Source organism: Podarcis cretensis (assembly GCF_951804945.1).
Source record: "Podarcis cretensis genome assembly, chromosome: 1".
NCBI lineage: Eukaryota > Metazoa > Chordata > Lepidosauria > Squamata > Lacertidae > Podarcis > Podarcis cretensis.
In genome coordinates, this window is record NC_137170.1 from 18,251,322 (window position 1) to 18,274,880 (window position 23,559).

General features: G+C 44.7%; 1 protein-coding gene across 11 annotated transcripts in view; it reads right to left on the reverse strand.

Annotated features, from left to right (window-relative positions):
* Nucleotides 1-23,559, reverse strand: part of EVL (Enah/Vasp-like) — a 148,889-nt gene that overhangs the window by 88,865 nt on the left and 36,465 nt on the right. The window contains exon 1 of one of the 11 annotated variants that reach the window (XM_079948325.1): nucleotides 6,040-6,092. The exons of the other annotated variants lie outside the window; for them this stretch is intronic. Within the exon in view, the coding sequence (XP_079804451.1) occupies nucleotides 6,040-6,077 (38 nt within the window). The 5' untranslated portion in view covers nucleotides 6,078-6,092. Of the gene's footprint in view, nucleotides 1-6,039; nucleotides 6,093-23,559 lie in introns of those variants that run through there. 11 annotated transcript variants of the gene reach the window in all.

Below are 23,559 nucleotides of genomic sequence, written 5' to 3' on the forward strand. Positions count from 1 at the left end.
GGAACCTCTATACCAGTGATGGCCAAACTTGGCCCTCCAGCTGTTTTGGGACTACAATTCCCATCATCCCTGACCACTGTTAGCTAAGGATGATGGGAGTTGTAGTTCAAAATCTGCTGAAGGGCCAAGTTTGGCCATCATTGCTCTACACTGAGGTGCCAGGGAGCCACTGCCAGTGAAAGAAGACTGTGCTGGGCTACAAAGATGAGGGATGATGGGAATTGTAGTCCAAAAACTGCTGGAAACCCAAGTGTGGGAAACTCTGATAGATAAACAGCAAGACAAGGCACACACAGCAAACTGAAACTAGGATCCAGACCTCTCAACCGTGGGTGGCCTTTCAGGTTTACTTCTTCAGCAACCTGAGATGTTCTATCTCCTTTCAGTTACCGCATGGCAGCCTTATAAACTCTTCCTGTTGTTATACTTGAAATCTGCAAGGCAGAGGCTGGGTGGGGTGGGGGGAAGTGCTGCACTTCAAACTGTGCTAAAGAGAAGTGAAATGTAAAAAATGACCTAATTTACAGCTGCAAATATTTTTGTTCTGTCTCACTGAGCCGAGTAGCTTGAGGTGAAAGGGACTTTCCTAAATCACTGCCAGATCTTAAAATCACAGTCCGTACTTTCCCTTAGCTTTTGACCCAGTGGTTCAGAAAGCTCCTCCATGATCACCTATCTCTTCATTTGAGAATCAATCGAGAAAGTCCAGTTGGCCCTTCCAAGTTTACTTTCACACTGGAGCCCCTCAATTGTCCCAATGTCAGTTTCTGTTCTGCAGGGGGCGGGATTTACTTGCTGGCTGCGTCTCACTTTCTAAGAAATAATAAAGTAGTGCTATGCTACTAAGAAAAAGAAAGGAAGATAACTAATGGAATGAAAAGTAGGAATTAAATAATTGTTGACTCCCCTGGCATGAACAGAAACTGACACTGGAGTAACTGCAATTTGCTAACCTTCTCCACCCATGACATTCCTTAAATGGGGTGAACCTACATGGAAAGAGCAAACAAGCCCTTAAAAGGCTTGTATTTGTGCAATTGTATTTTGTTACAAAAAAGCTGCCACAAATCAGGTTCCCTTCCCCAAAAGAAACCCACAGGAAGGCAACACAGAAAAAACTGCAGCAATGTGCTAACAACGACATCATTAGACCGTTCTGTAAGAAATATGTACACAAAAGATGACTATTCCGAGAACGGTCCTTGGTGTTTGCAAACCAAGGCTGAGTTTGACAAGCACCAACTGGAAAATAGTTGGAAAATAGTTGGCTGGTTTACATTAGCTCCTGTCTTTAAAATGTTTGTTTTAATTAATGTATGCTATTTAGGTTTTGCTCTTTTAACCTTTTCTTTAAACAATCATGACAGCATGTATACAGATTACTGGAGCCCTTGGATCCAGCATGAGAACAAGCTGAATAAAACTGCAAACAGTTGCATACCAACATTAAGGATGGGGCATGAAAACTGTCTCACGATAAATTTGTTAAAACTTGCTAGAGTAAGCCATTTGCATTTTCTCCCAATTGACTTTAAATAAGGCACACCACTCCCAAATCAAAACTTCCTTGGTATTTAAGCTAGGCTCTGAGGTACTTTTTTGTCCACTGCAATAAGTTTATTAACAATGCAATAAGCAGTTGACATCAAAAGAGAAAAAATATCAAAAGTTTCAGTTTTCACAGCTGGGTCGGCACTGCAGTTAGACAGAGTCAGATGACTTCCCTAGGGGTAAGTGGCAACAGCCTCTAGCTATAGCTCTGCCATTATTCTAAATTTAGTGCTTAAATTGTAGTTTATGGTTTTTATGGTAGTTCTGCACTTATGATATTATTTTCCCTTTAATTACATGTCAGTTTTTTTCAAATAACCAAGAAGATAAATTTCTTCATCTTTTTATATAGCACGTTTTTGGAAAAAACGTTTATTTTTTAAAGCAGAAATAGAGGCATAACTTTACTTTAACTTTTGGGGGTACTAGTAATATTAAAAAGAGGTTAACCTTTTCCTATAGAGTATCTGTTCCTGATTCCTTACCTCACAGTAACCACTACAGCAATCCAGTTTAATCATCCGAGGGTCAGACCTCTTAGAGATCTCTAAGAGGTCTGGCTGTTCTTTAGTAAAATCCAATCTTTCAACCAGCATAAACATGATGCTTCGAAATATAATTGTAGATCAGGGAGAACAAAACCACCTCTCTCTTTGGTGTTGCATTTCTCCAGCACTATCCTAACAACAAAACATCTGGCTTTTATAAGTGGATTTGTTGCACCCTGGAAATAGAGCACTTTAATCTACTTCAGCTGCTCACACATAAAGTTCTGGTATGCTCCTGGATCCCTCCCACAAAATAATGATAGTCTGGATGTTGCCCATTAATACTTAGCACCTGGACAGGTCACCTAGTTTCAGTCTTCCCCTATATGATGAGACGTGTTGTATTTGTACAAGAATTATAGTAATCGTTTCTAAATTTGCATGTTTACATATGTGGACTGTATGCAAATCTCTTTATCTTTTGTGTCAGTGTTTATGAGGCCACCCTGCCTGTCAGTTAGAACGTTCTTCAAGATCATTACCAGCTGCCACCTGATGATCTCATTGCAGTACCAGGGCAGATATAGTAGATCCTGCTTTCAATACTATTTTTACCTACAAACTTTTTGAGGTGGGCATACTGCTTTCTTTCCAACAACAATGCATGCCCCATAAACTTCCTGCTGAAATCTTGTAACCTCTTAGTCTACTAAAGTTTTTTGGGGGTGGCGGCAGTGTTGTTCTGCTTTTGTTGTGCTATAATACAAGAGCTTCCCTATGGACAACTCATAAAGCAGACAGTCCGGTATAAATTCACCTTTAATGCACTATTACTGTGCCACGACGTGTTGCCTGCAAAAAAAAATCACCAGTCTGAAGGGGTCCACTGCCTGCCTGATGAGTTAACTGTGTGTTGTAATTTTTCCTATCAAAATCCTGCCCAAACTTTCCCCCTTTTGATCTAGCTATGCTGCCAACACCCTGGCTTGATCCATCTCCACCCATTTCCCCAAAAATGGTGAATACAGGGATAAACAGATGAAAAAGGACTGCCCTCATCTCAGGCCTTTTTATCTTCCACAGAGGCCAGTCTTACTGCTCTCTCTCACTGTAAAATCAGTCTGGCTCATTTCTTGCACTGCTCCTGTCTCAAACCTGCCTTGTTCTTGGACTTGAGACGAGCCGTATGGAAATGTTTATTTTATATATGTTGTAGAATGTCTCAAGCACCCCCCCAGTCCTTTCATGCTTTTAAACGAAATATTTTAGCCATTTTGGAAGAGGTCAAATGCATTTCCACATAGTGCCGCAACTGTGACTTGGCATTTGCCATGCGTTGGCTAATCGGTGGGTGTGCAGTGAGTTGACTCTGCTTCGGGAGACTTCGTTGTGTGCGTGAAAGTGGCAGATTATTGCTCTCCATATGGCCTATAAATTGTTTCATTGCTGCTCAGCGTGGGGTCTGGGCTCATTATAAATACCACCATTTATTGAGAGAGCATTTTCAGGCACCCACTGAGTTAAAGTGTTATAATAACACTGTTGACGCGTAATACAAAATCAGACTTGCTATCAGCTCTTTCAATCACAGGGGCAGAGAGAGGACAGCTGATCTTGAACCAGAAACGTATGGATTGTTGTTCATGCTACTAGTTTGAAGTGGAGAATTATCCTTAAGTTGTGAGAAACTTTCCGCTGAGATGGTCTTCCTTGAAAGCAGTTGGCTCCAGTTGGAGGTTTAAGCCCAGTGGTTTCGTTAGAACACCTTAGTTTGGGCTCATTTATATATTTTGGGCTAGACCCAAAGCCATCTGTTACACTTCTGCAGGTCAGCTGACTGTTGTGAAGTCACCTGATACTTTGGCAAATAGGTGCCATACATTATACTTTGTTAGATAAGTCCTGAAGTTGTGCTTTGAATACCAACCCAAATGCTTCCTCCAGGACATCTTGTAAACACTCGGTAGACACAGAACGATAGGATTTTTTGTTGGCTATAGCTGGCAAGCAGAGACCTGAGCAAAAGAGTCCGGATATAGTTTAGAATTACAGGCAAATAAGATGTTGGAAAATAAGGCTTATAATGTTTGCTAACATGCCTTGGTACAACACTACTTTTATTTTTAATTGGTCATCTCTACAGAGCTTAATTTTCCTGTAAACACTTGATGCCTTTACACAAATGGAGACGCACGGTCCACTCAGGATTTAAGTACTTTTAAGTACCACTGACTTCACTTAACTCTTCCACTAAAATCAATAATACTTTAAAATGCTTGACTTTTATTCTATTTTATTTTGCTCCCATCCATAGTTTCTGAGAGCTCAAAATGAAACAGCATGCAGTTCTGAGAGAGCTGAAGTTCACTCTTGTTATCCCGGTACTGAAACTAAAATACAAAAAAGTAATCCATGAGATAATTCTTTTCACAGCTGCTGAAGTACATTAACCTTTATGAAAAAGTTAGGATGAAGTAGGATCTCAAGGATTACTTCAAGCTTGGGGTCTCTTCCAACTCTACGATTCTTTGATATGCCACCTTTATCTTCCAATGATCTCAAGATGGTGTCCATGGTTCTCCTCCTCCCCATTTCATCCTCAAAACAGCTCTGTGGGGTAGGTTAGGCTGAGAGATGGTGACCGGCCCAAGGTCACCCAGTGAGCTTCATGCCTGAGTGGGGATTTGACCAGCCACAGAATTCTCAACATGAACTTTTGACCGGCCTGTGAGCACCTTCCTGCTTCCTTTTCTAGGGGCAACAAAAAGGCTAGATTCAGAAAAAGGGGGCTCAGGTGAGCTTCCATTTCAAAGGCAAGGTGGAGCTGGGGAATTATTGCTGACCATCCCCTACCACCTTGCCGACAAAGGTCCGTATAGTTCAAGCTATGGTTTTCCCAGTAGTGATGTATGGAAGTGAGAGCTGGACCACAAAGAAAGCTGATCGCCGAAGAATTGATGCTTTTGAATTATGGTTCTGGAGGAGACTCTTGAGAGTCCCATGGACTGCAAGAAGATCAAACCTATCCATTCTGAAGGAAATCAGCCCTGAGTGCTCAATGGAAGGACAGATCCTGAAGCTGAGGCTCCAATACTTTGTCCACCTCATGAGAAGAGAAGACTCCCTGGAAAAGACCCTAATGTTGGGAAAGATTGAGGGCACAAGGAGAAGGGGACGGCAGAGGATGAGATGGTGGGAAAGTGTTCTCAAAGCTACCAACATGAGTTTGACCAAACTGCGGGAGGCAGTGGAAGACAGGAGTGCCTGGCATGCTCTGGTCCATGGGGTCACAAAGAGTCGGACACGACTAAACAACTAAACAACAACATCCCCCCCACTGCCTCCCCATTGCTTCAGTTCAGAGTTCTACCTTCCCTTCAGAAACTAAACTAGAAAGCATTCATCTGCTGTGATGAAAGAACACTCCAAAGGCAATCAGGTATTGATACAGACTTCCTGCTCCCCATCAGTAAAGCTCACAGCCTGCATTTCAGCTTTTGAAGATAATGCTTAAAAACATTCCATCTGCTAGCGGGGGGGGGGGGGGTTAGCAGCTTTCTGAGTTCAGCTGATGACATTTCTGAGGCCCAATCAGAAGCAATGCACCATCCAATGGCAAACTTTGATTATCCTGCTTGCTCAGAAGCAGACCTCAGAAAGATTGACGGAAATCACATAGGCATTAAATCACCATAGTCATTGCCATCTTACCTAAAAGGGAATTTGATTAGCTGAGGAACATCCCAGCCCCTGGAAAATTCAACCCAAACTGAAGCCCTAATTAATTTGCCGTTCAACCTCATGCACTGAACGTGTCAAATATAATTGGTTTGTTATCATCTGAGAGATGTTCTCCTGCTCTTTTGGTCTGAGCAAAACCATCTCTTTGCAGTACAAACAGTATAAAAAATCAAAGAAAGCCCACACCCCTTCGTCCTGCCAGTCATGTGCTGCATACAGAGTTTTGGGCAGTTAACGGCTTAATAGATGAAACACTGACCTCCAAGATCCTTTTCCAAATCCACTTTGCAGTCCCATGACAGACAGCAGAATTGGGTTATGGAGCATTGGAGATGGAAAAAGGGGGGGGGGGGGCTTTCCTAACACACGTCAGCGTTTTTATTTATCTTTTTGCTGCAGGTCTTTTTGTCTTCCGTCTTTAATGTTTCCCTCTTTCCCTTACTTGCCCATGTCAGCCCATTGTGGGTTAGGGTTCAGTGTTTTCTTACACCCGGATGACGGTTGTTATTTACTTAACCCATCCTCACCAGAAAATGACTCCATTTCGGAACACTCTTGTGGGACAGCAGAGAAGCGTGCAAACAAAACCAGTTTGCCTCGCACCACAGTTAAGTGCATTTTATCCCATTTCAGCACCACTGCACAGCAAAGAGTGAACTGCTAATTGTCGTCTAGCTAGGGAAGACTCTCAGACATTACTCAAGCACCAAAACATTACAATTCTCTCAAGAAAGGCAAAGGAACCACTGAGGAATCATAAGGCTGTTACTTCAGTTTCTGTCTCCAGGTCTTATTAGAAAAAGTCATAGTGCATCTAACATATAAGCATCAAAAAAGAATGATGGAAATATTACCGCATTTTTCGCCCCATAGGACGCACTTTTTCCCCTCCAAAAATGAAGGGGAAATGTGTGTGCATCCTATGGGGCAAATGCAGGCTTTCGCTGAAGCCTGGAGAGCGAGAGGCATTGGTGCACACCGACCCCTCTCGCTCTCCAGGCTTCAGGGAGCTATCCGCAAGCCTTGCGCGCCCGGGGGGAGTTTCCGTGGGCTCGCAAGGCATGCGGGCAGCAGTCTGCAGCCTGAAGCACAGGGCGCCCTCCGGAGGACGCCCCGTGCTTTGCGCAGGTGTCCGCAAGCCTTGTGCGCCCGGCAGGAGGTGCCGCCGGGCGCGCAAGGCTTGGGGCGGCAGCCTGCAGCCCGAAGCACGGGGCACCCTCCGGAGGACGACCTGTGCTTTGCGCAGGTGTCCGCAAGGCTTGCGCGCCCGGGGGGAGTTCCCAGGCTTGGGGCGGCAGCCTGTTCTGGGGGCTGGGGTCGGGGGAAGCTCGGGCTTCCCCCGCCCCAGCCCCGCGGCTGGGGCGGGGAAATAAATTTTTTTATTCATTCCCCCCCCCCCAAAAAAAACGAGGTGCGCCCTGTGGGCCGGTGCGCCCTATAGGGCGAAAAATACGGTACTTGCCTCCAATACATTGGAGGGAGTTTTGTTTGTTTTTAAAGACATACCTAATTTCACCCTTTGCCAGGGAAACTGGTTTAGTCTATAAAGTAAACATACTAAATCATAACATTCCAAAAGGCTTTTGATATTTTTACTTACTATATTTTTTTGTGTATAAGCCGCCCCCATGTATAAGACGACCCCTACTTTTTTAGAGCCAAAATTAAGAAATTAAGTTGTTTAGCTTTTTTGGGGGGTGGGGGTGGTCACTTCCTCCAATCTCTCACCACTGGCGATCAGACACCTCGCCACAGCCACCAATTGTCTGCCTGCTCGCCACCACCAACAGCCCACCCGCCCCCTTGCTGCAGCCACCAATCACCTGCCCAATTGCCACAGCCACAGCCAATCGCCAGCAGGCCTTGCCGCAGCCACCAATCACACGCCCAATCACCGCTGCCAATCTCCTGCTTGCTGCTGCCATTAATCGCACGTCCCCCCTCTGCATTCACTATCCATGTATAAGATGACGTCGAATTTTTGCCTAATTTTTTTTTTAGCAAAAAGCATTGTCTTATACACAGAAAAATACAGTATTTTAAATACTTTTAAGTATTATTGTTTCAAGTATTGTTAAATCCTCGGCACCACAATTTAAGAAGGGCATTGACATGTTGGAACATGTGCAGAAAGGCCGACCAAGATGACCAAGGGTCTGTAAACCAAGCGTTATGAAGAACGGTTGAAGGATCTGGGTATATTTAGCCTGGAAAAGAGGAGACTGGCTTACCCTTCTATTTTGAAATATGCCTTTTCCTTTGTGGGAGCAAATTGCTTCCATGTAGGATAAACCCTTTCATTGTTGCAAAATATTTTGTAACAAAAAGCCGCTGACTTTTTGCAGATTTGTCCCCTGTGAAACTGCCAGTGACTTTGCGTGTAAACACATATGAATGCAAATGCATTTAAAATAATTTAATAATAACAATCCATGAGGTCATATGGGAAAATAATCCTGCTGAGTTTCTACACCAAAACATGGAGAAAATAAAGATTAAGCCAAGGTGGTCCTTTTTAATGTAGCTAACGGCCCAGGTTGCTACACAAGAGAAAGCACTGGTTGACCTACTGCTCTAATTAGGCTAGCAGACATTTTGACATTTATGTTGTTGAAAGGAGACAATGTTAATAGCTGGAGGGGAGGCTGTCAGTGCCTCTAACAATCACAGCATCGCTGGCATTGCATGCTGTGGCCTTTATGCATTCAACGTACTTACGGAAACCCTGATTACTTTTTTAAAAAACAGGCAGATGGCTTGTTCTGTAGATGCACATTTTACGAAACTACCGCCTTTCGGGCCATTTTGCACCCGATATTAATTCCATTTCCCACTTGATTTACTAATTTTAATCAATGCGTTTTGCAACTTAAGATAGAGCACTAGTAGCAGCAGCAACAACACACAATAAAGGCATGGCTGCCGTCTGTCTGTGCAGATACTGATAAGACTCTCTGGCCAATGTCAACTATATTGAGGCAGATGGGCTCAAGGTCTGACTAGCTATAAAGCTTCCTGTGTTCCCTTATGATGTAGGCTTCTGCGTATGACTTGCCTTAAGCTTTTGAGAAAGAATGGGATGCACACATTTAAAGAGACTTAAAAAGGCAGAGAGAACCACATGTTTTAGGGCAGGAAAGAGAAGCACATTTCAAAGACCTTGATTCTAACTGCCTGGCAAGAGGACAACTCTGGGTCGCAAAGATCAACTCTCCCTCGACCTTGTCGTTTCTGCCACTGTGTTGTGACTGTTAAATGCTGGCACTTTAATTAAGTAGAGTTTTACAGCCACTTTATCCTGGCATAAATCACTACATGGCGACACGAAGAGAGCCGGAGCCAGTTTGCACGAAAACATTTTTCATGCGCGGTTAACAGCCAAACTGTTTGCAAGCACGAAAGCTCCATAACAGATTTCTCTGCCACAGGCGAGGACACATGGGCTCTCTCCTTGCTTATATGAATGCAGCCCTTTCCCAGATTTTCTAAAGGTTTTTTTTTTGCCGCTCTACAGGAAGAGGAAGCCTACCCCCCCCCCTGCAGGCTTATCTGTTTCCTGCCAGTGCCAAACAGCTTAGACTCTGGGCACATCCACAACATGCATTTAAAGAACATTTCCAAGAATTCTGGGAACTGTAGTTCTCCCCTCACAGAGCTACAATTCACAGCACCTCTAATGAACAAAAGTTCTCGATATTATCCGGGGGAAGCAAAGTGCTTTAAATGAATGGTGAGGTTTACCTGTAATCTTATTTTTTCTTGTGCTTCTTTACTCCTTTATGCTCCCACTACCCGTCATTCCCTTCGAGATACCCAGTTCTAAGTTTGCATCCCGTATCTTCCTTAATCACCCTTCCCTTGATTCCTCAAATCTGCATCTCACTCATGGAGAAAGTCTCTCCCCCCCCCCCCCAAGTAATGGTTTTATTCTGGATGAATAAATATTTAAATCATACTGGGTTTTTTTGTTTGTTTGTTTTTTATTCAAAATTATAACAAGACATATTATCCAAAAACATATCATCCTTGTCCCCCCCCCATTTTTCCTCCCTCCCCCCCTACCACACAAAACCCACCCCCCACCCCGACTTCCCTCAGTTCCAGTCTTTGGTTTCTCTAAGAATGCTGTTTTCTGCATGTTACAAAGTTGTATAGATCCTCCAACTATTTAGCTAATTATTATCAATAAAAGGTTTGTGAATGTTTATTCAAAACCTGCCAAGGAGTCCAGTTCGCTTTGTTGCGTCTTCAGATACTTTGTAAAGGGTTCCCATTCATCCTTAAAGTCACAGTTATCCTTGTCCCGTAGCTTATATGTCAGTTTTGCCAGTTCTGCATAGTCCATCAATTTTTCTTGCCATGATTCTTTAGTTGGGACTCATTGAGAAATTCACCCATGCCTGTACTATGCACATCTTGGTTTTTTTTTTTTTCTTTTTCCTTATTGCTGGGGTACGTGAGCCCTACATTTGCTCTGACGGCAGCGGGTGGGAAAGGGAGGCTTGTCTTTTTGAGTGCAACAGTGAGACTGGAAAGCAGGTTAAATCCCTATTGGTGTCAAGGGGGGCTCCCTTACCACCACTAAGCTGTGGTGTGTGCTTGTGCGTGCGCGTTAAGGACTGGACTGAGGAGGAATGGTGGAGATTCCACCCCCATCCTGAACCTTCCTGAAAAGAGGACATATAGATTTAGAACAGTGGTTTGCAGAAGGTCACAGTTCCGAGGCTGCAGACGGGAGAAGCTGGGAAATATTGGGAGAGGGGCAGGAGGAAGAAGAAGCACCAGGGGGGGGGAGACAGCTGACAGACTTGTGTCTTTAGAAAGCATTCCTGACCCTCCCCTCCCAGGACCCAGCGGGCATTGAGAGTAGGAGAACAGAAAGCTCAAGAGGCAGAAAGCAGAGATCAGTCAACGAAGGGATGACGTATAATAGGAGAGAGGGGGTGGGACTTTACTCGGAGAAATGCTGTTACTGAAACAGAGAAACCGTTTCTAAGTCTCTCACTGTGAATATTGAATAAAAGACTTGGTAAGAGCTCTTCTTGTCTACAGTGGTACCTCTGGTTAAGAACTTAATTCATTCTGGAGGTCTGTTCTTAACCTGAAACTGTTCTTAACCTGAGGTACCACTTTAGCCTCCCGCTGTCACCATGCCGCCGCCACACAATTTCTGTTCTCATCCTGAAGCAAAGTTCTTAACCCGAGGTACTACTTCTGGGTTAGCGGAGTCTGTAACCTGAAGCGTCTGTAACCTGAGGTACCATTGTATCTGATTCTTGGCTGATCTCCAAGATCTGATCTGATCTCCATTCCAATCTCCATTCCATTCCATTCCATTCCAATCTCCATTCCAATCTCCATTCCAATCTCAGTGCAGCAGTAAAAGGGCTAAACATCCCATTCCGACGTTTCCTTCAGAATGAGAGTCAGGCTCCCCTTCCCGCCTGGATGATAAATTGAAGAAAAGCAATAATACTATCTGCCTGCAATGTCTTTAGGCACATGTCTAGTTTGGCCACAGAGTCTCATGTGAGAATTTCATCCCGGGCAAATCAACCTTTAACTTCTGCCGCAGAATATGAACTGCATGCTAACACTGTAGCTGCAAGGCTGAAAGGTTAGCATATCAAAATCCTCGATGACATTCCAGACATCAGGCCTTATTTCTACCAATGGCTGCAGGGGAATGATTTGCAGACCACGTGGGCATTTATTGCCTGTCACCCAAGGCAACATTACGCATTTTTGTGTCCACCCGTCCCATAACTGTGCACTTTTCGAACATGCTTAGAGTCTTTAAAAGCAGCCAAGATTAAGACAATTTGCAAACCATTTATTGGAACTGATGTCAAACATTGCACTGGGACACAAATGCTAGTAAAGCACCGCTAACACACAATTTCACAAGGTGGTACTATTAATTTTTCTACAGCAAGGAAAACAAACACGCCCTCCCCAAAAAAACCCCTCTCATCCCAGAATATGTTACGGAAATGCATATGTTCATCAGGGTCTAGACATATCCTTGTTATGATTTTACCCATATATTTAATTAAAAAATGTTTTGGGATCCAGTATTGCTGATAAAGCAGGGTATAGCTATTATATAAAAAGGAAACAGCAGCAACAACAATTGTATTATTTATACCCCGCCCATCTGGCTGGGTGGCTTACAGCACATATAAAAACATAGTAAAATGTCAAACATTTAAAACTTCCCAATACAGGGCTGCCTTCAGATGTCTTCTGAAAGTTGTGTAGTTCTTTATCTCCTTGACATCTGATGGGAGGGCGTTCCACAGGGAGGGTGCCACTGCCGAGAAGGCCCTCTGCCTGGTTCCATTTAACTTCACTTTTTGCAAGTGAAAACACATGCATATATGCTTTTTTTGTCACAATGATGAGGTTTCCTTCCAGTGAGAATAATGTCAACTCAGTACACACTTTCCACATTACAGGTTCAATCCCTGTGATCTATAGGTTGTGCTGGGAAAGAGCTCTATTTTGGGGTGGTTCCAGATTGTCACCATTTTCAGGTGGAATTCAGTCACGTGCCAGAAACCACTTACAGGTTAATTTGGAGCCCTTGAGCAACAAATCTGCTCTTCCACCCAAAACTGGACTCTGCAATAAGGAAAGTGACATGAAAACAGACTGGAAAGTGTGGGGTGACAACTGCTCCAGCGCAACACACCATCTAACCTCCCCAGAAACAAATCGGAAGTAATGCTAAACAAACACCTTCCTACAAACAAATCTGGATGGACACTCAGTTAACAGGTTGCCTGGATGTGACCAAGGTCATCCATTCCAACCAGAACTATCTTAAAATATTTCAGAACCACAAGCCAACAACCAGGGGAGGGAGGGAAATAAAGAGACTTGTATTGTAGATCATCATACCCACTTTTGAGACTTGAACACCTTGAACATTGCACATGCAAAATTATGTATCTTATCTTAATCTGCCAAGCCTGTTTTCTTCCATTTGTCTGCACTGTCAGACATTCTGTGGGTTTAGTTTTAACACTGTCTGGCTAAAGGACAGAACGAGAAATGCGGTGATGGAGATGACCTTTGCCGCAGCGCTGAATTCTCGTTCCGGGGCTGAAAATGCTAGAATTGAAAAGGGTAGTGACGAGAACCCGCTCGCCATCCGTAAATAATTAGTCTCACACCATGATGGGTTGCAGAAATCTGGCCGCAGCTCTCTCAGAAGCTGCTGTAGCACAGCCTTTATTGTGTAAAGTCAGAAAGATACAAAATACAAGGAATCCCACTTGTTCTCAGCCAGCAGATAAGGGCCATCGCACTAGACCACGTAGACCATCAGGCTATGTTACGTGGACCAATCATTAGGACAGCATGAGCTGTCCACGCGTTGATCATGCTCCAAGCAATGCTTTCTGCTATGAAATCATCCTTGCGATAATGAACTTTTGCCCATGCTCTTATGGACAAATGACCATATTCCCACATCCCCTCTTTTCTTATTTATATTATAAGAGGGAACCTTAAGCAGAATCATATATCTCAGAGGGCAAGCATTGAATACAACAGCACACCATAATAAAACCAACAATACATGCAATTACAATCAATAATATTTTTCTTAACTATGTTCTATTAGGTAGCCAAGAAAACAACCATTCCATGGATCAAAACCTTTGGGTACATTCAAAGGATTATGGGCTATCATTTGTTCCAATAATCAATAGTAGCAGAGATATTAGTCAATTGATCAGATATATACATACAACAATGAAATTGAATCAAGGCACAAACTCCATCTTAGGAAGCAAGGATTACATAAAAAATTTTAAGCGCTACATCTCTTATTTCTGACATTTATTTCAAAATCATTTTTCTCAGCAGCTGAAAGGCACTAGCCAAGCATATCCCGCTTGCTGTAACTAAAAAGATTGCAACAAGGTAGAGAACAGAGCCCATTGTCTTCTCAGGCCCTGCTAAAGAACCACATTGCAACTTGCTTTCTGTCCGGGAACCATGCCAAAGCACAAGAATGAAACAACTGGAACACACTGAAATCTCCTCACCCCCTGTCCTGCCAAGAGTCCACAATAGTTCCAAGACAGCTTTCTGTACATGCTCAGGGGAACACACCACGGGGCAGGACTCCTGAGGGAGGAGAAAAGAAGAAGAGATCTGGGGGGTAAAATCCAAGCGATGCCAATATAGCGAGGGCATCCTTCAAAGCCAGGCTCAGTTCCCAAACAAGAGGCAGCAAAACTGTCATGATATTTGGTGGTTGAAGTGGCGTCCCAGGGAAAAGGGACGAAGATGGCCTTTCAACGTGCCGGGAAACACTGGAACAGCTGTAGAAGGTGACTCCATCCAGGGCACGTCAATGTGGCGATGTCTCCAGCTGCAGGGCGGGTTGAGGTCAGAAGGCAGATTCCCACAGGCAGACAGCGTAAAATACGGTTGCAAGGCCCTGGTGTCTCCTTGGGCGAAGACGAAGTGAAGTTCAGCAGGCGTAAAATCCCTTCTGCCAAATACCCAGGGTGGCCAGTGTGAGATCTAAGATGTGCTTCATAAAATTGACAAGTCCTGGCCTGTATCAAAGATGGGGCACTTTGTGCTGGGGTGACATTGCTGTGCGATAGATCTGCACTGCGCATGAAAATGACCCACTTCGCCACATCCAAAGCAGATTTTATCCTTGGCAGGATTCTGGGACACGGTGGTGGACAAAGCCGTGGCTAGCAGGCAATCAGTCCCCACCGATTGGCAGGCTTTAAGCATATCTGCAATGGCTATATTGGGAGTTGTCATCAAAGGGCGTAGTGCTTGCTTACAGTCCTCATTCGCATTATCAAATGCAAGCTGGCGAACAATCACTTCTTGGGCTGCTATGTCTTGAACTTGCCGCTTAAGGGTGTTATACAAGCGATCGACAAATTGTCCAGAAGGCTCTGTAGGATCCTGTCTGACGCTGCCCCAACGGCCATCTCGCTCATTTTTGTCATCAGGTACAGAAGACAAAGCTTCCTTTATGAATCTCAAATCAAACTGTTCGTGCCGGGCTGGGCCTCCCCCCGGGGCGGCAGGAGCAATCACAGGAGAGAGATTAGGAGTTGTAGAATCAAAGGCCAGCAATGGAGCAGCGGCGCGAAGGACCTCTTGAAGTGGGGTGGAAGCGGTGCCAGAAGCCTTGGGCAGAGGAGGTGGGGGCTTTGGAGGGACATAAACTGGTAGTTCCGAAGAAGGCAACGTGAGATATAGAGACGAAGGAGGGAGGGTAGGTGAAAAAGCCGATGCAGCAGCCAGGAGAATATTTGCAGGTGTTAAACTCGACATAGCTTTGTAGACTTTACACCAGGCATGTAACACTTTGACATCAATTTGAGGATGGTTCTGGAAAAATTGTCCTATTTTTCCCCAATCTTTTAAATTCCAAGTGCAATCCTGGGGATACCAGGGACAGTGGGTGTCCAGGGCTTCTATGAGTGCCTTGAGATCGGCATCCAGGACAACAAGGTTGTTACTGGCCAAGAGAAATTTAAGTTCATCAAAAAACTTCTTCTGTGGTGCAGAAAGAGATAGCCCCATAATAGCAAAAAGGGCGGGAGCACTCACCGGGGATCCAAAGTGGATGAAAGACGCGTCTGAAACCCGTGCCGGACGAGGTGAGTGCTGAGAGGGCCGCAGCCCTGAAGTCCGAAATCAGTCGAAGTCCGAAAGAGACTGCCCCACAAAGGCAGAAGGACAGGGAGCGCTCACTGGGATCCGAAGTGGATGAAAAAAGTGTGGCGAGCGCTGGACGATGAGAAACAACATGGAGTCCGAAGGTAGTCACACGGGGCACCAAATGACGAGAACCCGCTCGCCATCTGTAAATAATCAGTCTCACACCATGATGGGTTGCAGAAATCTGGCCGCAGCTCTCTCAGAAGCTGCTGTAGCACAGCCTTTATTGTGTAAAGTCAGAAAGATACAAAATACAAGGAATCCCACTTGTTCTCAGCCAGCAGATAAGGGCCATCGCACTAGACCACGTAGACCATCAGGCTATGTTACGTGGACCAATCATTAGGACAGCATGAGCTGTCCACGCGTTGATCATGCTCCAAGCAATGCTTTCTGCTATGAAATCATCCTTGCGATAATGAACTTTTGCCCATGCTCTTATGGACAAATGACCATATTCCCACAGGGTAGGAGGGCAAACCTTCTCCAGAAAGTTAAAGCGAAGCCTCTGCACATGCCTGGATCCAGTTTAACAGGCACTGTCATTTTCAGAGGTAAAGAGAGGCCAATTTTACGCAGCAATTCCGTGTTTCTGTATCCATGAAGCTTACAATCTAGCAGAAGAAGCCGTTGAAGCGGTCAGACCACTTTCTTTTTTAGGCTAATGGCCTAAGCACCACATTCTGCATAACTAAAACAGCAGGGCCATGTTGCCATAGCAACAACTAAGTGATGGAGCTCCCCAGGAAGGGGTAGACATTTCCCCACCCCTCACCTGGTGGGATACCAGGTCATCCTATAGGTCAGGAGGGGCTAGTTTTGTAGGTGAGCTTATAACTGGGCTAGAAGATGCACAGTTGATGCTGCGAGCCCTTCCATCTTATGCTCAATTCATACAGAAGTGTGAACAAAGTCTCCACTGACCTCCATTCTAAGGAAACTAAATCTGGTGTAATCGCTGAAACCTCAGAAGTCTCTCACTGCTGAGGGACTGAGGTGCATGAAACAATATGTCCAGATGCCCAGCACCCATGGAAGCTCTGCCACTGCCCAATAAACAGGAACTGTGCACCCACCTATGTGTGACATAGACAAAGGAGGAGTCAACTCACAGAGATCAAACTGTGGTAATGTCCATCATGATGCAAGTAATGTAGAGGAGAAGGCAGCCACAGCAGCCACAATTAAGGGTCCTCCATAGTGCAGTCTGTTAGGAATATAGGCAGCTGCTTTGTTCCAAGTAAGACCATTGGTCCATCTAGTTCAGTGCTGTCTATATTATACTGACTGCCAGCAGTTTCCAGGGACATTACCTGGGGGATTCCTGTGATTGAACCTGGGACCACCTGTACTCAAAGCATGTTCTCTCCCTCTGAATTGCAGCCCTAAGCAATGCAATGGCAGGAGGTTGGACTAGATGACCCTCAGGGGTCCCTTCCAACTCTACAATGCTGTAATTCTATAACTAGTTTGGCCCTCAGTATGATCCTCAATATGCATTTGGAGCAGGGTGAGGAGGCAGAAAAAGGTTATACAAACAGATAAACATAAATGGTCCATTTACTATTGGCAAAGTGGCCCAGGACTCAATAATTCCCAACACTGCTTGAAATTGCTTAATGTCAGATTTCATCATTTCACTTGGGGGAGTGGCACCGCTAGGGCAAGCTAACTGCAAATCTCTTTTGCCAGGTTTGGTTAAGCCCAGCGTGAAATTCATTTAACAGAGCCTTAACAGCACCACTGTAAAGAATCTGCAGCTAGTCAGTCATGCAGAATGCGTGAAGACATATATATCCCTTTGTTGCTTCTGAGTTTCAGAATGCATCCAAATTTCATTTCTGTAATTCACACTTATCTCAGGCCACTGGTCTCATGCTTTTGCTTCCCCTTTGATTCACAATTTCGCAGCTGCTGCAGCTGTTAAACCCACTCTCCGCCAAAAAAACACAACCCCAGATAACAGATTTCTCCCCCCCCCTCCAAATGAGTGGAGTCAGCTATGAAATATTAATCTGTCAGCATTCTACAAGCTACAACATTTCAGGAATGTATTCTTAATTATACATTTCCGCTCACATCTAGGAAATTAAACCCAGGACGAAGCACCAACTTTGAAGCAAAGGGCGTTTTCAGGCAAAATGGCATATAGGGTGGTATTTGCAAGGATTTCCACTTGTGTAACAGGACTTCCCTCCCTCCTCCCCAAGTCTCCTCCAGAAGGGAACCCCTAGAACAGACTTAGGGAGAATATGAGATGAGAGCAGAGGGGGAGAATAATACGCTGCACAAGTAGAAATCCTTACACTGATGGAACAGCCACCTGGTACTGCTTTGGATACAACCCACAGACTGGAGCATGGGATGGGCTGGATCATGCCCAATGGCCCCACCCCAACCTACACAGCTCCTGTTCAGATATGAACAGATATGAATCTGAACAGGCCCTTCATCTAGACAAACGTGCACATATACAGATATGTGTAGGGTCTGTTCAGACACTAGCCTGGTTGTGCCAAGCAAGCAGGGCATGATCTTAGCAGGATGACACCCACCCAAATGCACCATGTTGTCTTCAAAGCGCAAGTAACAAAGGGGTAGCACATTCATCCATTAATAAGTAACTACTTTGGCATACGTGGATCTAATGTGTTCGGAATCCTGGTCAAAAGTTATAGCCGTTGTGGTCTTCTATTGCTCATGATTGCCCCCATTTTGCATTAAGAATGTAAGAAGAGCCTGCTGGATCCGGCCAATAGCCCATCTAGTCCAGCATCCCGTTTTACAGTGGCCAACCAGATTCCTGTGGGAAAACCCAAGGGCGAGAGGGCTCTCCTCTCCTGCAGTTTCCAAAAACTGGCATTCAGAAGTTCTGCTGCCTCCAACAGTCAATGGTGGAGTAGCCATCATGAGCTGCATCCTCCATTAATTTGTCTCATCCTCTTTGAAAGCCCTCCCAATTTGGTGGCCATCACTGCCTCCACTCCTGTGGAGCAAGTTGCAGAGTTTTAACTACGGACTGTGTGAAGAAGTACTTTTTAAAAATACCTGTCCTGGATCATCCAATGGTCACGATCACCAATTCATGGCCAAGGTCACTGCAATTTTCTTCAAAGAAACCATAAGGACATAATATGAGCCTGCTGGATCAGACCAATGGGCCATTTAGCCCAGCAACCTGTTCACACAATGGCCAACCTGATGTCTGCAGGAAGTCTGCAAGCTTGGCATGAGCGCAAAAGCATTCTGCCCACCTGCAATTCCCAGAAACTTCTATAACTGCCTTTAGTCTTTTTTTTTTTTTTGTCACATGACTGTGGCTCCAATAAACCCCTGGGCAAATCACTCACTAGGTGGACGGCTTTTGAAACCTAAGCGATTCGCCTGCAAGATCATCTTGCTGCAAGGCTGAAAGGAACTGGTTTCTGGAGTGCAAGGTTCAGTTTGGAGATGCTGTGACTCACCGACTAATTTTGTATATTATTCCTACAAACAACAGCATCTGAAGCATGAAAGAGCCATTTCTACACATGCTTATCCCAGCAAAAGCTATCTCTGGAATATAATCGGAAAGGCAGCTGCATCTTGGCTTGTGGGGAACTGCACATTAAAAAAGAGCAAATTAAAAAGCAGGGCTGCTTCTTGCAGAGCTTTTAGAGAAGTGGAAGAGGCTAAAAACTCCTTGATCCATATGAAATCAGACTGTGCAAAGTAAGGATGGTTAGGAATTGTAGTCCCAAAACAGCTGGAGAATGAAGTTTTGAGGAACCCTGTTCTGGAAGGCCACAAATGGTGTTTCTCTGCACACAGGGTCCAACATCTGACACGCCTGAAACTTGGTGAGTACATGGAGGATGCTTCACACAACCCCAATTACCTTTGGGCTTCCTCAGACTGAAGCTGATAAGAACGACAGCCCAACAACATGTGGAAGACGAAGAACTACAGAGTAGCACATAGACACCACATTGGCTACCACTAGATTAGATAATGACTGGGGGCTGGAAAGGTTTCGATATCCTGTTAGCCTAATCATGATCACGGCAAACACTAAAATTGGAAAGAACAGGGACCCCAGGGTATGGGGAATAGAAGGTATGTCTCTTGCTCTCTCCTATTAATCTACTTGCATGCCTGCTCCACCACACCCCGAAGTATCCTGCAGGGATGGAAAACCAGGACATCAGCCAGGACTTGGATTTATAGCACCCTCAAGCCCCACTCCTCCCAAGTTGGGTAACCTGGGCGTCACACTGGTATTTTTCCACAGTGAACTGTGTAAGTGTGTTTGTGTGTAACAAATGCATTGGGGCATGTGCATCTTTAAGACTCCATGTATATGTGGCTGGGAATCCTGGGACTGTCCAGTTAATCCTTTCCCCCTCAGAACTGGGCACCAGCACTGACAAAACGTTAAAAAATAACACCCTAGCTCAGTCTTGTTGAGAGAGCCGTGTCACATTCCTGCATCTGCGAGCTGCTCCAGCTCATTTATTGCACCATCCCTAGTTTATATGTGTACCAAATGTGCTGTGATGGCTGCAGAATTTGTCAGGATCCTGCGCACCATTGCGGCAATGCAGGTGTCATGGAAATGCTGCGGAACTCCCTCCCACTACAAGGCTGTCTCAGTCGAGTCCCATGACCCTGGGATTAAGAGTCTCATGCTCTGCCAACTGAGCTAAGCTCAGGTCTCCATGTTTTTTTGTTTAAATTTCTGGAGTTGTGTTTTTTTTTTGCAATTTATGATTTTACATTCTTTAAAATCACTGTAAGCCACTTTGAGACCTAGATGGTGAAAAGCGGGAGATGAAATTTTGACATGAATAAAAATAACTGCTGTCCATGGCCAACATGCCACCAGAGGGAGTCTGTTGCGAACAACTCTTTATTGGCATCAACGAAGAACTACAGAGTAGCACATAGATGTTTTATCTTTTACCTAGACGGCCTTCCTCAGACCCAGTCCCTGTCCTCTGCCAATTCAGAACTCAGTAACAGACAAAAACAATCTTTCTTGGTTGACCTGGGGTTTGTTTTTTTTTGTTTTAATTTGGGTTTGGGCTTTTCTTTTCTTTGTTTTTTCGCATCAGCTTGGATTCTGATATTCCCATGATGAAACAGTTGACCCAGAATCTCCTTCCAGGCACTATACCAATGCCACATTAGAATGATTTGTGGAAAGATGCTAAATCACATGCTGGTCTAATGATGGAGCAATCAGTTAAATATTTGCTTGGCTGTGGTTGACACACCCAGATCTTCCCAGAGTTGGCTGTTATGAGAACCAGAAAGCTGGACTAGACAGGCAGCAGGACTCCTTCTGTTCTTATATGTACAGCAGCAAGCTATGCATTCGTGGACTGGATGAATTTGTCCCACATAGTAAGATGCAACATTCAGCGGTTTACAGATCAATTCTATACGTGTCTACTTAGGGAAGGAACAGTTGAGCGAATTGAGTATGTTTGAATTATGGTGCTGGAGGAGACTCTTGAGAGTCCCATGGACTGCAAGAAGATCAAACGTATCCATTCTGAAGGAAATCAGCCCTGAGTGCTCACTGGAAGGACAGATCCTGAAGCTGAGGCTCCAGTACTTTGGCCACCTCATGAGAAGAGAAGACTCCCTGGAAAAGACCCTGATGTTGGGAAAGATTGAGGGCACAAGGAGAAGGAGACGACAGAGGACGGGATGGTTGGACAGTGTTCTTGAAGCTACCAACATGGGGTCATGAAGAGTCGGACACGACTAAATGACTAAACAACAACAAAAGCCTGGGTAAAGAGAAGAGGAGATATGATAGCCATCTTTGAATACCTAAAGGGATGTCACATGGAGCAAGGAGCAACCTTGTTTTCTCCTGCTCCAGAGGCTAGGACCTGATTCAAGTTTCAAGAAAGGAGATTCTGACTAAACATCAGGAAGAACTTTCTGACGGGAAGAGTTGTTCGGGAAATGGACTCCCTCAGGATGTTGTAGACTCTTCTTCCTTGGAGGTGTCTAAGTAGAGGTTGGATGGCCATCTGTCATGTACGATCTGGCTGAGATTCCTGCATTGCAGGACCCTTGAGGTCCCTTCCTATTCTATAATTCTATGTTTCCAAGTACGTTTCGTTGGGTTCAGCAGAAATTATTTTCAAGCTAAGTGTGCATAAGCTTGCAGCCACAATTTATCTGTTCAACTTCCTTTTTTTTAAAAAAAAATATTTTTGATTGCTTTTCTTCTTATGGGTGAATCAACAGTACATATACAACAAAAGAAAGCATCCCCCTTAGTTACAATGATGCAGCGCAGAATGAAGCCATGTTACATAGCACACCAAAGGAGAAGAAAGAGTCCAACACAATAAAAGAAAAATAGTACAATATCAGGAATCACACCAGCCAAAAGATTTTACATGCTGTAGGAAGTCCTCTATCGACTGTCTTGTTTATGTGTGCAATAAAACAGTACCATTCTTCAATGAATCTGTTTGTGGCTTTCCCTCTCTTTTCCCCTTGCCCCCTTTAGCTTATTTGTAAGTTTTTCATTTAAAGAAATCTGCCACACTTTTGGGTACAATGTCGTAACAGTGGTCAGTTGCTTCCAAAATCTGGCAAACACCAACCAGGCTGCTACCAGTAAATATAAAATTAATGGTTTAAAGTGAGCATTCAAGTTTTCACCTTGAAATAAACTCAACAGGACAAGGTCGCTTGTCTTTCCGTAAGCCCTGGCCAGCAATTTCAACAAACGTTTCTTTTCAGTTCATCATAAGTGACCAAAACGGTAAAAAACAGGAAAAACAGAGAACGATAATGCTCAATGCAATCGTTGAACGCAGATCATTTAAAACATGACATCTCACAGTGCCAAGGTACTTGAGTCTTGTGCATCATTTGGCTTAGATATATTTAATTATGCATACCCAGCAAGCACATAAATACACAGTGATCTCCTCTTCTTATAAACAGCAGCATCAATCAGGCTAGCATTCTCCGGCAACTCTGTAGTAGGTAATCAGAAATCACGTCCTATTCAAGCCTGATTTAAACCATCAGGTCCCATTTAGCAGAGCACTTACTTGGCCAGATTTATACATATGCTGGACAAGGCTCTGATTCAGCAAAATACTTTAAAAGCTGGGTGCTCCTGAGGCTGGGGACTGGGAAATCAAAACAGTGGCCTGGAGGGTGCAGAGACATGATTTGCACACTCTAATGGCTGGAAATAGCTTGTTAATTAAGTCATGGGTCAGGAGGCTAGCCTCCTGCACTAGTTTCTTAAGGACCCCAGAAGACAACTGATAAAAATAGCCGGCTGGATTAGGAAGACACACAAAAGATTATCTGCTAGCAGTTTGGTTTTGCTTCGTAGCAGCATTCTCAAACAGTGAGTGGAGACTTCCACAGCTTTTCAACGTTTGATTTGAGCAATATCCAGGAATCATTCTGAGAGAAGTTTGAGAGTTGGGGGCGGGGTGGCGAGATCCCCACCTATGCCTACAAATATAAACACATGTCGCTGATACTCACAGGTAATCTTCTTTACAGGTTAGGACTATTATGGTCAGATGCTTACATCATGCATTTATGTCTCTCCCTAACTAGGATGGCAGAATGGCCCACATATTAGAGGATGAGTCATCCTACACAGCTGTAACACAAGGCAGGCTATCCTGGACCCATTTAAAGCAGAAGAGCTGTAGACCAGAGAGTCCTGCTTTTGGTCCTGTCTATCTCTGATAGACAGGGACGCAGGTGGCGCTGTGGGTCAAAGCCTCAGCGCCTAGGGCTTGCCGATCGAAAGGTCGGCGGTTCGAATCCCTGCGGCGGGGTGCGCTCCCGCTGCTCGGTCCCAGCGCCTGCCAACCTAGCAGTTCGAAAGCACCTCCGGGTGCAAGTAGATAAATAGGGACCGCTTACCAGCGGGAAGGTAAATGGCGTTTCCGTGTGCGGCTCTGGCTCGCCAGAGCAGCGATGTCACGCTGGCCACGTGACCCGGAAGTGTCTCCGGACAGCGCTGGCCCCTGGCCTCTTAAGTGAGATGGGCGCACAACCCCAGAGTCTGTCAAGACTGGCCCGT